The sequence below is a fragment of the Microtus pennsylvanicus genome, chromosome 13, assembly GCF_037038515.1.
Source record: "Microtus pennsylvanicus isolate mMicPen1 chromosome 13, mMicPen1.hap1, whole genome shotgun sequence".
Taxonomy (NCBI): domain Eukaryota; kingdom Metazoa; phylum Chordata; class Mammalia; order Rodentia; family Cricetidae; genus Microtus; species Microtus pennsylvanicus.
The window spans coordinates 53009132-53025532 of record NC_134591.1 but is presented as its reverse complement, the minus strand read 5'-3'; the positions used below and the strand labels follow the sequence as shown (position 1 = coordinate 53025532).

At 38.2% G+C, this 16401-nt stretch overlaps 1 protein-coding gene across 4 annotated transcripts in view; it reads right to left on the bottom strand.

The window, feature by feature from the left end:
* Foxj3 (forkhead box J3) overlaps positions 1-16401 on the bottom strand; it is a 107108-nt gene that overhangs the window by 76678 nt on the left and 14029 nt on the right. For 3 of the 4 annotated variants that reach the window (XM_075947114.1, XM_075947118.1, XM_075947116.1), the window contains exon 2: positions 9999-10059. In XM_075947114.1, the coding sequence (XP_075803229.1) occupies positions 9999-10042 (44 nt within the window). In that variant the 5' untranslated portion in view covers positions 10043-10059. Of the gene's footprint in view, positions 1-9998; positions 10060-15803; positions 15825-16401 lie in introns of those variants that run through there. The other variant, XM_075947117.1, reaches the window with a different exon arrangement.

Sequence of the window (16401 nt, the reverse complement as noted above, 5' to 3'; positions counted from 1 at the left end):
ATTGAACAATGAACTAAAGCTAGAGGCAGGGAAATATTCCAAGATCAAATTCATGGAGAAGTAAATTACGCTACTATAGAAGGGCAGGCTGAATATAATGACCACACTTTGAATTTATGCTGCATAACAGCTTTGACTGCATGAAACAGACCTGGAGAATTAGGGAAAAAATTGAGTCATTTATAAAGTTATGTAGGGCCCAAAGGAAGCCTTTATGAATTTCTTCCAAAGACTGACTTCAGCAGCAAATAGAATGACACCAAATTCAGAAGCTAGACAAATAATAACTGAATCTCTGGCTTCTGAGAATAACAATTCTCTATGCAAAAGGATAATGAGCCTATTAAAAACAAGGTCAGCACCTTTGGAGGAATGGATGCAAGATACAATTAATATTGAATTTCATGAATATGATAATGCATGGATAGGAGAAGTGGTTTCCAGAATTTGGAGGAAAAAAAATCAAAAAGTCAAATGTTATAATTGTAGCAAAGGTAACTTTAAAAGGGACTGTAGACTAGGCATTCCTAGAAACAATATTTTTTCTAATAATAATCCATTCAGAATGCCTCTGCCTTCTGGATTATGCAGGTGTGGGAAAGGCAGACAGTGGGCTAATAAATGCAGGTCAATGAGAAAAAGTCATCTGATGGGTTTTCTGGCTGAAAGGGCGGGGCAGAGCTGGACCTGCTGGACTTTCCCTGAGGCTGAGCTGGATGGTGAGCATCAAAGACCAGAGACCCAGACCTCCCCCCGCCAGCCACTGGGGAGAAACACACCTACTGAGTCGGGAGTCTGTCGAAGCAGGATCTCCTTTAATTGCATCTGGCAGGAACTTATATAGGCTGAGATAAGGGTGGGAAGCTTAGAATGGGTTGAGGTAGAGTAAGGAACAAGGGCCAATAATATTCTGCCACATTAGCAGTGGCTGGGCAGAAACAGGTCTCCAAACTATGCTCAGGAAGTTACACTAGGCTTCAACAAATTCAAGTTAGGCTTAGGAAGTTATACTGGGCCTCATACCCAGGCCTCAAGAGGCCTGACATTCATGGTAATCCTTTGTGGGCAAGTAACTCCATGAAGGGCCTTTTAAAGGTTCCTATGTCAAATATGGCCCTTACACCAAATCCAGTTCAGTCATTTCCTGCTCCTTCCCAGTGCAATTAAAGAACCTAATGCCTATTGTAAAAAACCATACTGCTCTGGATAACAGAACAGCTAAGGAAGACAGAACAAAAAATTCAGGAGAAACTATAAAGCAAATATTTTGGCAAACTTCTATAAATGAGCAATGATCAAAATTAAAATATAAACAAATGACTTTGTCATTGAAGGCCTGGTAGACACAGGTGCAGACATAACAATAATTTCATCAGAATCTTGGCATCCAAATTGGCCTCTCAGGACGTAAATGTTCAGTTTTTAGGAATCGGAATTTTATCTCAGGCAAAGAAGAGCATGAGATGGGTCAAATTTATAGGGTCAGAAGGACAGAGAGATATATTAACACCATATGTTGCTAACATAACAATGAATTTGTGGGGACATGATTTGTTACAGCAATGGAATAATCAGATTAACATTTCACCAATCTTGGAAACGAACCATAAATTAACATATGTTTCTTGGAAAAATAGAAGATTTTGTAAAGAACAATCACTGACCATTTAAGGTTGTACATGCAGCAGGGTCCAAGAGCTGCTGATATTTCAAAGGACCAACAGCCCTACTTTTAAAATGGTTGACAGACAAACCTGTATGGGCTAAGCAATAGCCTTTCACAGAAGACAAACTACAAGCTTTGAGCATACTAAAGAATCAACCAGCCCTTGAAGTTCTCCTGTATTTGTTGTTAAAAAGAAATCTGAAAAATGGAGAATAGTAACAGATCTAAGAGCTGTTAATAGGGTGATTCAGCCAATGGGTTCTCTACAGTCTGGCATTCCTTTGCCTTCTATATTGCCTAAAGGATGGTCTCTTAATAGTTATTTAAAGACTGTTTCTTCAGTATATCTTTACAAAAAAAAGAAAAAAATTGCCTTCACAGTGCCTACTTATATTTATTCTCAGCCTGCTAAAAGGTATCAATGGAAGATTCTTCCACAGGGAATGTAAAATAGCCTCATCCTGTGCCAATCTTTTGTAAGTCAGCATTGGAAGCAATTTCCTGGATCTATAAATTACCATTACATGGATGACATTTTGCTATCTGATTCAAATGTAGATACTTTAGAAAGAATGAAGTAAAGAAAAATTTGCCTTGTTGGGGATTATAAATTGTTCCTGAAGCCAAGCATTGGTGGCACACACCTTTAATCCCAGCAGAGGCAGGTGAATATCTGTGAATTCGAGGCCAGCCTGGTCTACAAGAGCTAGTTTTAGGACAGACTCCAAAGTTACAGAAAAACTCTGCCTCAAAATAAATAAATAAATAGATAGATAGATATGTGCATGTATGGATAAATGAATTGCTCCTGGCAAAATACAAAGAGGAGATCCTATTAATTATTTAGGCTATAAAATAGGGTTACAAAAAATTAGACCTTAAAAGGGGCAAATTAGGAGAGATTGATTGCAGACTCTTAATGACTTCCAAAGACTGTTAGGAGACATTTCCTATCTACAACCCACTACTGGTATAGGTCCTGATGATCTGATTAATTTAAACAAAAACTTAAATGGTGACAAGGACTTAAATAGTCCCAGGAAAGTATCAGTTGAAGCTGAGAGAGAATTAACTTTGAAGACATATGTGGAATGTGTGGATTCAAATCTTAACTGTATTCTGGTCATATTACTCTCCAAACATTCCCCTACAGGAATTTTAATGCAGAGGGAAGATACTATTTTATTTTATTAATGTTTTTTATTTTTTATGATTTATTTATCTTTATTTTATGTGCATTGGTGTGAAGGTGTCAGATCTCCTGGAACTGGATTTTCAGACAGTTGTGAGCTGCCATGTGGGTGCTGGAAATTGAACCTGGGTCCTCTGGAAGAGCAGTCAGTGCTCTTAACCACTGAGCCATTTCTCCAGCTCCAAGATACTATTTTAAAATGGATATTTTTTTAACCACATAAACTGAGTAAAAATTAAAAACTTAACGTGGAAAAGGTCTCGAGGTTAATTCTAAAAGGAAAATTGAAACTTCGTCAATGAGCAGGAATAGACCCAGCATAGATACACACACACACACACACACACACACACACACACACACACACACACACAAATATAGTACCTTTTAATACAGACAAAACACTCATCAATGGGAAGGTGAATAAATAAATTGTTGTGAGTATACACAAATAACCATACAAAAATGAATAACTACTGATATGCCCAGCAATATAGATACACCTCAAAATTCTGTTTTGTTTTGAGGAAACCAAATTCTAAGTGTACTGCTACATTAGAGAAAGAAGTCATATGATATATGCACATTTGTCTATGGAGTAAATGCTCAAGGAAAAACTGCTTTATTGTGAGGCTTTCACTCTAGATGAATCTTTACTCAAGATATAAAAATATATATACATGGGGGCTGGAGAGATGGCTCAGTGGTTAAGAGCATTGCCTGCTCTTCCAAAGGTTCTGAGTTCAATTCCCAGCAACCACATGGTGGCTCACAACCATCTGTAATGAGGTCTGGTGCCCTCTTCCGGTCTGCAGACATATACAAAGACAGAATATTGTATACATAATAAATAAATAAATAAATAAATAAACAAACAAACAAACGAATGTTAAATACACACACACACACACACATTACAAAATTCAAATCCATTTTATCCAAACTTAGAAGCCAAACAGAATGTGAAAATTTTTAAGATTCAACTCAGACAGAAACTGTGTCCGACAGGGTCTGAGCTCCACCCTTGCCATGTCAACTCAGGAACTGAATGGATACCGATGACCTATTGTCCCTCACTATTCAGACTCTCACCCAAACTCAGCATATAAATGCAACAGATTCAGTCTACAGGAGTACTTGTTAATCTTGAGGGATTTTTTTTTAATGTTTTTACATGATTTACATGTAAAATTATTTTTACTACTCAAGTTTTTCAGCAATGTGCAAGCATTCTACCAAAATCACATTAAGGTGGACTAAAACAGATCTTAGAAAACATCTTTTTATGCCACATTTCTGAGCAGTCCTCTGTAACAAGGATGGCAGTTATTAAGTCAAACTTCAACACTACCCTATTATACTCTGCTTTGCCAAACTGAAGCTAGGATTCTCTGCAAACCACACTTCGGCTTTGCCAGCTGGCTTTTTTAAAGTTCTACCAAGAGAATGGCCAAAACAACAGACTGCAAAGCTAGAAAAGGAAGAAGTGAATTGTACCTTCAGGTCTATTCTTTGGAATTTAAGAAAGCATTCTCAGAGCTTAGTTGGCACATGCCTTTAATCCCAGTATTTAAGGAGGCAGAGGCAGACAGACCAGCCTGATCTACCTAAGAGAGATCCCTGGTCAGCCAGGACTACATAGTTAAACAAGAATGGGAGGGAGGGAGGGAGGGAGGGAGGGAGGGAGGGAGGGAGGGAGGGAGGGAGGGAGGGAGGGAGGGAGGGAGAACAAAGCAGGCAAACAGACAGGCAGCCAGGACTACATAGCTAAACATTGTGGAAATAAATAAATAAATAAATAACAAAGCAGGCAAACAGAAAGGCTGCACACATTCCCCCAGCATCTTCCCAAAACACCAAGTATATCCAGTTCTCAATGTTTCTAACATTTGAGATTTAGCACTGTCAAACCCAATTCAGAAGTCTAGGTCTCAGTCTCATACACTCAACTTCTGCATTCCCATTTCAAAGACTCATCTTCTATGTTACTAATTGTATCTTTGGCCCCTAAGTCCTATGAGTAGCTGATGTCTTCTTATGTCTTTCTTCACAATACCTGAGAGTTTTACTTTTATCATTCTGGTGCCTAATTAACAACTTTTTATCTAGTTAGATTATTTCTACTAAGATATCTTCTGTCCAAATATCTGGTATGAGCCTCCAAATCAAGACACAGGTGATAAGGCAATCTCAATTAGCAGAATAGGATATCATCATAATTTTTTTGCCTGTTTTGTTTTGGTTTGGTTTGGTTTTTTTGAGACAAGGTCTCACGTAGCCCAGGCTGGCCTGGAACTCACAGAATAACCTTGAACGCCTAATCCCCCTGCTCCCACCTCTCAGGTGCGCACCTCTACGCAAGGCCTTGTAATTAGTACCAGTGGCAGATGCCTGTAACTCCCAACAACTGGCTGAGGCAGGAAGATCAGGATGTTCAGTTCAGCTTAAGCTACATATTGAACCTGTCTCAAATAGTTTTGCCTATACTATCAAGTAAAGAACAAAGTGTTAGTAAGAACTAGTTATATCAACATTCAGCTATCACAAACAGTACTTCAGAGGATTTGAGTTTTTCCTGAATTCACACATAATTATCTATTGACAAAATGGAATTTGCCTTACTTTTTAAATCATAAAAATACAGCAACTATAACTTAAAAACCAATTCTAATGCATTCTAAACAAGGACCTAACATCACTTACAACAAAATACAATTTAATTCCTGTAAGTATTTAAGGAAGTTGGGTGTAGTTTTCGTCCATTTAACTCATCTTCCCCTATCAAAACCCAAAAAGTTTTATTTTGGAGACTGCAAACCTCCACAGCCATACAGATGACTCTTTTCCAGTCATGTACTTTCTAACTTTGGGTTAGCCACTTTTTAGAAATAAATAACATATAAGCACGCGGTGATAAACACATAGGGAGGAAGGGAAACAAGCAGTATTTCTGTGGGTTCAAGCTACTCCAAGAAATCTGGCTCTTATTTGGAAGGTGATGGTCAATCAAGATTGACTGTCAACTTTATAAGACTTAGAATCACTGCAGAAACAAGCCTCTGCCCACTTCTTAGGGGTTTTCTAGATTAGACTGAGGTAGGAAGGCACACCTAAGTGTGGGAGGTACCATTTTATGGCCTGGAGTCCTGAACTGAATAAAAATGAGAAAGGGAACAACAGCTTTCTTCACTCTCTGCTTCCTGCCTGGAGATTCAATGTGACCAGTTGCCTAAAGGCCCTCTACAAGCCAAAACACACTCTTCCTTCTTTAGTTGGGTTTTTCTTGGGTTTTTTGTTGTTGTTGTTGTTGTTGTTGTTGTTGTTGTTGTTGTTGTTGTTTTTCTCTGATTAGATACTTTGTCACAACAGCAAGACAAGTATTTCTGGTTTGGGAAAGGGCACATAGCTGTTTTAAGTCATCAAGTTTTTAACATTCTCCTAGGAAAGGGAGGACATTATCTTCCCTTTCATATATGAAAACAGCTTTCACTTACAAAAACCAATGACAGACAACAGTCCTCTTCATATACATTATCTCTGAGAAAGGGAATCTCTGTTTTTAGGAGGAGCCATACAGAATATTATAAAAATGGAAGTCTTTACTGTGACTCTGATGTTACCGGGCTTTCAATGTCTGAGTTGATAGATTTATAACTGCATTAAAATATTCTCAAATATTATACACAAGAATTACAGCACACTGTGGGTAAATTATAAACTCATCTCAGTTCTGTAATTTTATGAAGCAAAATTTAGGCAAGGATACAACTTAACTGAAACATAAGGCCTTAACTTAAACATAAATACTAAAAAAAACTTCATAATTGTTCCAGCATAAACCATTATAAATTATTTTTAATGAAATCTATTTAGTGGAAGGTCTACAAAAATAGCTAAAAATACTTTAAAAAATGATTCCTCCCATCACTACTGAGTCAAATTAGCTCTAGAGCAGTTCTGAGATAAAGAAATTGGCAGGCTTTTTTTTACCCAAAATTATTTTTAGAGCAATATAGATGGTATCCCTTGCCTTCAAAGTGGTGGGGGGACCTCAAGTTAAGTAGGTGGAAAATGTGTTAGAATAGCAAGGAGCTTAGTCTAATGAATGCTAGTACTAAAAACCCAAAATAAATAAATAAATAAATTCACTGTTCATTTTCCTTTTATGTGAATCTAGAAAATCTGAACTTGTCTCAAACCTACATTCTCCTTAACTTCCCATTCATGACACTAGTAATATACTACTCCTCTACTTACTCTGCTCCAGTTAATACTGGCCAGCATAATATTCCTCAAACACAGAACCGCCTCCTACTATGGCAATTTCTAGATTCTCTCTACTTAGGATGCTCATTCTCTGCATACCAAATCTATACTGGCTCATACCATCACTCTTCCAGCTCTTCAGTTAAATGTCTCCTTTTCAGGGAAGCTTTCCCTGGGTCATTTTAACCAAGTTCAAAATAACACCTACCGCTCTAGTTTCTAGTCTCTTCCTCCTCAGCTCTCATCAGATAACTCTCACTATCCAACAAGTATTTCTGCTTACATTGTAGGGGCCAGCCATGAAAACTAAGTCTGGGCAGGTCACCCAAAGGAAATTCGTTACTTCCAACCATTATCACCTGGGACTCTGGCCATAGATAAATTTAAATGGAGTCTGGAGTCTCAATAGTTTAACCCTGAGACAATGCCTGGCAGGCCTAGATTACCCAACCCCCCATCCAAGAGCAGACCATTCAAAGAAAATGCCTGACATTCCAACCGCTGTAGATAGGATCACCTGCCTGAGCACTTCACCAGGATACCCCTAGACAAATGTGGGCCAATCAGGGGTCCGAAACCTCAGAGACCCCTCACCCCCACCTTTACTACTATTAAAAACCCAATTCTAATTGCGCTTGGGGGTCTCCAGATATTCCAATATGTTGGACATGCGTTGAGACTGAATTTGCATACTTGATTAAAATAAAATCTTTGCTTTTACATATGGGACTTGGTCTCCTTTGTTGGCTTTTGTGGGGACCCATGGATTTGGGCATAACATCATCATCGTGTGTGTGTGTGTGTGTGTGTGTGTGTGTGTGTGTGTGTGTGTGTGTGTGTGTGTGATGCTTTATTGTACTTCACTGAGGAAATTAAGAATGATTCTAGGGCTGGAGAGATGGCTCGGAAGTTAAGACCACTGGCTGATCTTCCGGAGGTCCTGAGTGTTCAATTTCCAGCAACCACATGGTGGCTCACAACCATCTGTAATGAGATCTGGTGCCCTCTTCTGACACTGTGTACATGATAAATAAATAAATCTTCAAAAAAAATGATTCTATTCTACTGTTATAGAATGTTAGAATGTGGCAGTTTATCAGGTGAATAAGCGATACTGACTGCAGCAACCTGTAACAAGTAGCTGCTGCAATCAACATTTAGTATTCTAAATTTTAATTTGGAATGCTTTCAATTAAAATTGGGTTTAAACTTTTTTTTCGGCTTTCTGAGACAGAGTCTTTCTATTAAGTAGCCCTGAAACTCGATCTGTAGACCAGACTGGCCTTAAACTGCCTCTGCCTCCCTAGTGCTGGGCTTAAAGAGATGTATCACTACACCTAGTAAGGTTACTTTTCTTTTTTTTTTTAAATATTTATTTATTTATTTATGCAGCATTCTCTGTGTGTGTGTGCCTGAAGGCCAGAAGAGGGCACCAGACCTCATTACAGATGGTTGTGAGCCACCATGTGGTTGCTGGGAATTGAACTCAGGACCTTTGGAAGAGCAGGCAATGCTCTTAACTGCTGAGTCATCTCTCCAGCCCTGTAAGGTTACTTTTCAAATCAACTCTTAAACCAACAACGTCTCAGAGGTCACTGAAAGAATAGAACATGGGAGCCTAGAAAAACTTTGTATTTGTCTGCTTTACCCACTGCACCTACCACAAGATTGGATTCAAAGAATTTAGTAACTTATAAAAAAAATTTGAAACCACTAACTTACAATAAACAACTTAATTTCTACCTTTTAATTTCATTTGTTTAGTTTAATGTAGAAGCGGATAACCTAAATAACATGTTTTTACCGCTCTTAAGTTAAAATCAGTAATTTAGTCTACCTTAATGACCTGTATAAAGCAATCAAAATGTATTTTTAATTAAAACAAGTAGAAAGCAGATTACATTTTTAAGAAACAAAAGTGTGATTATGTTGTTTCATGTTCAAGATTATCCCTAGAGAATAAGAGATCTAATTCCCATTTCCTCGCAAGTCTGTAAGTATAAATACCACCGACTCCACAAAACTGCACTACTTCACAAAACAGCATATTATTTTCTACAGTAGAGGGTGACTTATTGTACTTCACTGGAGAAATGAAGAGTGTTGCTATTCTATAACAAAACTTGCCAGGCAGTAGTGGCACATGCCTTTAATCCCAGCACTCAGGAGCAGAGGCAGGCGGATCTCTGAGTTCGAGGCCAGCCTGGTCTACAAGAGTTAGTTCCAGGACAAGCTCCAAGCTACAGAGAAACCCTGACTCGGGAGAAAAAAAAAAAACTTTACTGAGCCTCTGTCAGGGTCCGGTATTAGCCTGGACCATAAATTATTTCTCTTGACCAGACCCTAATATAAACTATCTTTCTCAACTGGTGTGGAGGTGCGGAAATAAAGATACAACTCACATGACTTTATTGGGAGGAAGATTCTTTCTCAGTGGTCTCTCATGAAATACTAAGTTCACATCCTGAAGAATTTCTCCGTTTATTCTCCAAAAAGTCTTTATACCAAAACTGGGGAAATACATTAGCATTCTGTCTCCTAAGTAACCAGGTGAATGGCCTTTTGTCATGTCCACAACTACCTGTCTGCTCTGTATGCTAGCTGTCACATAGGCTTGAATCAGCATCTCTATAAGGAATCCTCCAAATTATAAAGGAAGGAGCAAAACATCCTGACCCTTGTTGGGGCAGTGACAGCAGGGCTACGTGACCACCTCAGGTGGGGCCTATGGCTTCAGAGCCTGGCTGCCACACCATATAGAAATATGGGCCTATAAGCCTCACCTTGAATTTCACTGCAACATGACATGACCAACATAACTTTTCAAATGTTAGATGTTCCAATAAAGAAAAAAAGAAAGAGAAGAGTACTCACCTTAATGAAGTTACAGATGGACAAGCCTGTCCATACAAACCCATCTGGACACAAAGAAAATCTAAAAGTAAAGAAGAATTAATCATTAGATGCTCGAAGTAAATTAAACTATAACCTAACTACAATTCTAATAAAAACAGTAAACAAAAATCAAAAGCTAAAAGAATCACAATTAAGAAAGCATTATGAATGAAAAGTATTACTGATAGTATCAATGACACACATATCAATCACGTAGAAGAGACAGACACTGTAACTCTGACATGGAAGGTGCTGAGACCTCATAATATTTAACAGATGAGTCACAGAACAGAGTATGTCCAAAGTATTCAGGAGGAGTCTCCGCCTTCCAGCAAGGTGCCTGAAAGCTACTATTGGCACTGAGCATGCCAGTGGTACCTATGCTCACATCCTCTCCCCAATACAACAGTCTTCAATAAAAAATGTTATCTTATTGGTTTTGCCTATTAAATCTGCTTGATCTTTAGAAATAGTTGCAGTGCTTTATGTAGTAGTATATTATTTGTATTTGGATAAATAAATCTTGTATGAAGACCAGAGGCAAAGCTAAAGCCACAAGAGGTCAGGCAATGGTGACACACACCTTTAATCCCAGGATTTGGGAGATCACAGGTGGATCTCTGTGAGTTCAAGGCCACCCTGGTTGCACAAAATAAATCCAAAGGATGGCAGCTCACACCTTTAATCCCAGTACTAAGGAGTCATACGCCTTTAATCCCAGCACTAGTGGGAATATAAAATGAGGAGAGAGGCTGTCTGTTTAGTCTGAGGTCACCCAGTCTTGATAGAGGTAAGACTTCTCTAGTGCCTTGGCTGCTTTGCTTTTCTGGTTGAACCCCAATATTAGTCTCTGGGTTTTTATTATTCACACTACAGCTTTAAAATCAGAGAGTTAAGAGCAGAGTAGCACTTGAGTAAAAGGGTATTTGAGAAGTTCAGATTCTGATACATTACTATTTTCTTCATTAAAACTTGGGGATAGGACTGAAGAGATGGCTCAGAGGTTAAGAGCACTGGCTGCTCTTCCAAAGGTCCTGAGTTCAATTCCCAGCAACCATATGGTGGCTCACAACCATTTGTAATGAGATCTGGTGCCCTCTTCTGGTGTGCAGACATCCATACAGACAGAATGCTGTATGCATAATAAATAAATAAATCTTAAAAAAAAACTTGGGGATAATACCATCGATCTAATTTTATAAATTAGCCATCACAGACCTGTTTAGAATAAATGAATAAATATAAATTTATCTATTAGCACACGGTATAACAATAGCAGTCTGCCAATATGTTTACTAGGCACAAATATAATCCACAAATGCCTAGGATAACAGGACTACAGAAAGGCTGGAGTAGGTTAAGTACACAATGTATAGAGTACACACGGTGAAATGTGAGCATCTACAGGTAGTGTTTATTCTGAAGAGTCCACTCATTCTCAGATCCAGCACAGCGCTGCTGGGCAGTATTTTAGACAGTAAGAACAAGCTGTAAGAACTTGTTTTCAAAAGAAGAAATACAAAACCTTGTTTGAACTCTGTTATTTTCTAAACACTAAAAGAGTCAAATAAATCATGAGATTTTAATCTAAGTTTATAACCTTTAGGAAACTTAAATGGGTTCTCAGTAACTAACTAAAGACAGAAACATCTGTTTTTGTTGGGATGACAAGATGGATGGCCCGATGACCATAACCACTGAAAATAACTATAATGCCAGCTACATTTGCTAAAAATCCTTATAAAAGAACCAAAAACTTAGTATGAAATAAGGTACGAAAGTAAAACTAGACGAGGAGGAAACTAAAGGTAGGCAGAGTACTAAAACCAGCCTTTCTTGAACATTCTGACAAACTCTGAGATCTCTCAAAGTAAAAGCAGCAAAACATAGGTCTTATCCAAGAGAAATCAAAGTGAACTGTTGTAGTAATACGGGCGGCGGCGGGGCTATGTCCCCAAAACCCCAGCCGCCTGCCCGGCTAGCTTATGCCCTGAAATAATTACACTGTTTTTTAATACTTGGCACTAAGTGGAGGCATGGGGATGGGGCTAGTATAACAGTACTGTGGTATCTCCCTTGGCACATAAGCTAAGAGCTAGAATCTCACTTAAAATGTCTGTAAGATATAGGAGAAACTCACCTTTGACCTAGGTCTGGGGTAAAAAAAAATCCTCCAAACAGGAGTTCAAAATAATGAATGTGTATAAATGAATTCACAATCAAAACACAAAAATCAGAAAGAGGCTACCCACAGCAAGACAGAGAAAAAATATCAGCACAGTCAAACCACAGAGCGTAGGTCCAACGATACCTTTCCCTGCTGTTTTACTTCACGGGTAGTTTACCTACCATTGTACTTTAAAAGCCAATAAGCAGAGCGAACCTGTCTGTGTCCAGCGGGGAACCCTCAGTTCTCCAACCATGCACTGCCTACTGAAAATTTTGAACTTACCATTCCTAAAAGTGACTCCATCATCACCATAAAACCGCAATCTTTTCATATAAGATGGCTCTCAGGGCTCTGCTATCTTAACTCTGTTAGAGCCAACAGTTCTAACTCTTTATTCTATGAAATACACCTTCTCTAAACACTCCTGTCCAAAGAAGTAACTTTATAGGTGGGCAGACCTTAATAAAAGACAAACATCTAGGACTTGATCTCTTCCCTCTTCACCTCTACTGTGAGGCAGTAATCTGGATGCATTTGCTCTGCTGACCCAAACATCACCCATGGTAGTCTGTACTATAGGTAGGTGGTAATGAAGAGCTGTGGAATTAGCCAAAATCATTTTGACTCTTTAACTCTTTAGAAAACATATTTTCCTGTACCAACTATATTTTTTTAAAAGGAAAAGGAGGAAGCTGGAAAGATGGCTCAGAGGTTAAGAGCAGTGACTGCTCTTCCAGAGGTCCTGAGTTCAATGCCCAGCAACCACATGGTGGCTCATAACCATCTATAATTAAATCTGGTGACCTCTTCTTGTGTGTAGGCAGAACACTGTATACTAATAAAAATAAATCTTAAAAAAACAAAACAAAGGAGACTGAAGGTAATAGCTCAGTGGCAGACTGCTTACCTAACATGCTCAAGACCCTAAATTCAATCCCTAGAAACACACACACCTTTCAAAGTTTGAAGTTACCATGAACTTAGCAATTCTATTTATAGATATATATATATCTCCAAGACAATTTATATATTCCTATAAAAATTTGTACTTAAACATTCCATAGCATTTGGCTATTCATAATTAAAGAACAAATGACTATCAGCTGATGAATAGGAAGACAATGTATATATTAATATACCAATGACAACATATGGAACTTATTATTCCACCATAAAAAGAAAAGAATGGTATCTTTTTATGTATTACAACATAGATGAGTTTTTGAAAGCCTGTGCTGAGTGAAAACTCATACACAAAAAGCCACACGTTATATGATTCCATTTATACAAACAGTCCAGACTAGCCAAGCTCTTATCTAGGACATGAAGTAGATGGCAATGTTGTTGCCAGAAAACCAGGTGTGGAGAACAACAGGTAAGGAGTAGTTGCTAAGAGTTGGTTACTGTTACAGTGGTTGACTACTGTATTTACATTTGTTCAATAAATCAGTCAACCCATTTCTTCCAGAATTGTGAAAAACAAAGTTAAAAGACTGTGCTAGTAAAATGATCCTTCAAGCCTGGCACCCTTGTTTAATCCCCAGAATCCACACAAACTACCAACTCCACAAAACCAGCCTCTGATCTCCACACATGTACATCTGAACACAGACAATTTTTAAAGCAAGTTAAAATAAGATCTGTTTGAAACTGACCAGATCTCTAATCTAGTATTTGTGTCTATTACTTCTATCTCAAAAGACTTTAGAGTCAATTAGAAGAGCAAGTTATATCCAGAATGTATAAGAGAGAGAGAGAGAGAGAGAGAGAGAGAGAGAGAGAGAGAGAGAGAGAGTGTTTGTGTGTAAAATCTTCAAAACTCGGATATCAAAAAAGTAACCTAATTTAAAACCAGGCAAAGATTTCAACAGCCTTAGCTACAAAGAAGACAGGCAGCTATCTAACAAATACACAGGTATTTAACATTATTCACCACAAAAGAAATACAAATCAAAACCATAATCATAGCAGGCAAGCTGGCCTGGGGGAAAAAAACTAGTCATGAAAATCTGACTACCTGATTTTGACTCCCAGAAGCCATGGTGGAAAAAGTAGGAACACCTGCACCCAGAAATAACAGTAAAATAATTTACAAATTTTAAACTTCTTAAAGTTCTTAAAATCCTTTAGTGCTAGTGCAACTCCTCTGAAAAGTCCATCAGCCCATCAAAGCTGACTTATCATATTAATTCAGCAATCCCACTTCTGGGTTTAAAAAAAAAAAGGAAAAGGAAACCTCCCTAAATATATGAACCCAGAGGAAAAACCTAAACAGATTAAATCCTAACAAAAGAGTAAAACAATCCAGATGCCTACCAACTGAGGAGTGAGTGAATAGTGTGTTAAATATAAAAGTACTGTGTTCATCCAGTACTGACAAAAAGAAACGATACATGCTACAACCGTGAAAACATTATGCTAAAGGCAAAAAAGACACAAGCCAAAAACCTATAATCGTTGCCGGGCGGTGGTGGCGCACGCCTTTAATCCCAGCACTCGGGAGGCAGAGGCAGGCGGATCTCTGTGAGTTCGAGGCCAGCCTGGTCTACAGAGCTAGTTCCAGGACAGGCTCCAAAGCCACAGAGAAACCCTGTCTCGAAAAAACCTATAATCATATGATTCCATTCCATTTATACAAAATATCCAAAACTGGGCAAATGTGAATTGATAAATAGACTCTCTTAGGGCTAGCAGAGAGGGGAGACAAAAAGGAGGGTAGGAACTGGCTGCTATGGAGTATGGAGTATCTTAGAGGAGGAAAAAGTTCTAAAATTAGACTGCAGTGCTGTTTGCACCTGTGAGTATACTAAAACACACTGGATTTTGCACTTTAAATGGATAAACTATATGATACGTGAATTATATCCCATCATATCTGTTTAGGGGGAAGAGTTCAGCAGCCATACACGTTTTTATTCTGCCAAGTTCCTGCTCTTTCCTGTATAGTACCTGCCACAAGATCCAAAGCTAGAACAGAAGAAAGTAAAGCAACTAGAAAGCAACTCTCCTAACAATCACTTTCAAATTGATCCATTCAACACTGTGTTCTAAGGCCTCCATTATTTCCAAACCATACTCTAGCCACTAAACAATGATACAAATACAGCCCATTACAAAAGTTCGAAATGGGAGGGGAGAGTTGGCGGATATGAACAATGCATACATGTATGAAATTGTCAAAAAATAAATTAACAATTTTTAAGGTTCATACATCTGAAAAAAATAAGGAAACCACTACTATTTCCTATGGACTAACTACATAGTATATGCCCCTCTCCTGAAACTAATCAAGTACGAGAAGAAACAAGAGACAAACAAGATGAGTTGGGGGAGGAAGCAACCATTAGCCTCAGCTTTTTAAGAGTTAAAGCACAAAGTTTAAGACTCACCCCTTTTCTTCCCTCTGCTTCAAACTATGGTCTTAAAGCAGGTGGTAAACACAAAGGAGAGAGAAGACTTCTTGGCCAAACACAACAGAGTTACTGTAACTTGTTCCAAACCCAAAACCTTACTTCCTGCAATTACAGAACCAGATCACAGGCCCCCTCTTCAAACCAAATCATAACCAAGGCAAAGAGCAGAGGATTCTATTTTTGGGTCTGTCATTAACTCACTGATAATCTTGAAGCTCCAGTCTTTCTCCTCTGCTCAATAACATAACCGCAACATCCGGATCTAAAAATCAAATCATGTGGTCCAACAAAAAGACCTTTTCTTTCTCCAATTTATATATTTATTTCCATGGGAAATATGACAAAAGCAAATTAAACCATGTTAATTGTTCAAATCACTTTGACTGACATTCGTTCAATGTTCAAAATCTAAGAAAAAAAACTATCCAATCCCAATATATTAAATAAGCCCTCCCATTTTAATTACTTTCAAAGGTATTCATTAAACAAAGATAGAACTAGCTTTCAGAGAGCTGAAGGGTTCTGGGCTTTAAATCTGAGCTCAGTTTATATTTAGAAAACTACATGCCATTTCTCTGGATCCTGTATCTTTATCTTGGGCATTGGATTCATGTGCTTTGCCTAGTATAATTCAAAGCAATAGAGTCTATCATAGCCTTGAAAAGTAAAATGAACCTATCAGAACTTTCTGAATGTCAAGAGGAATAAATGCTGTAATGTGCTCCAAATGACAGGAAGCTACAGTCTCCAATACCAGAATGAATAAAAATAAAAATGACCTTCCTGCTACCTAAAATCG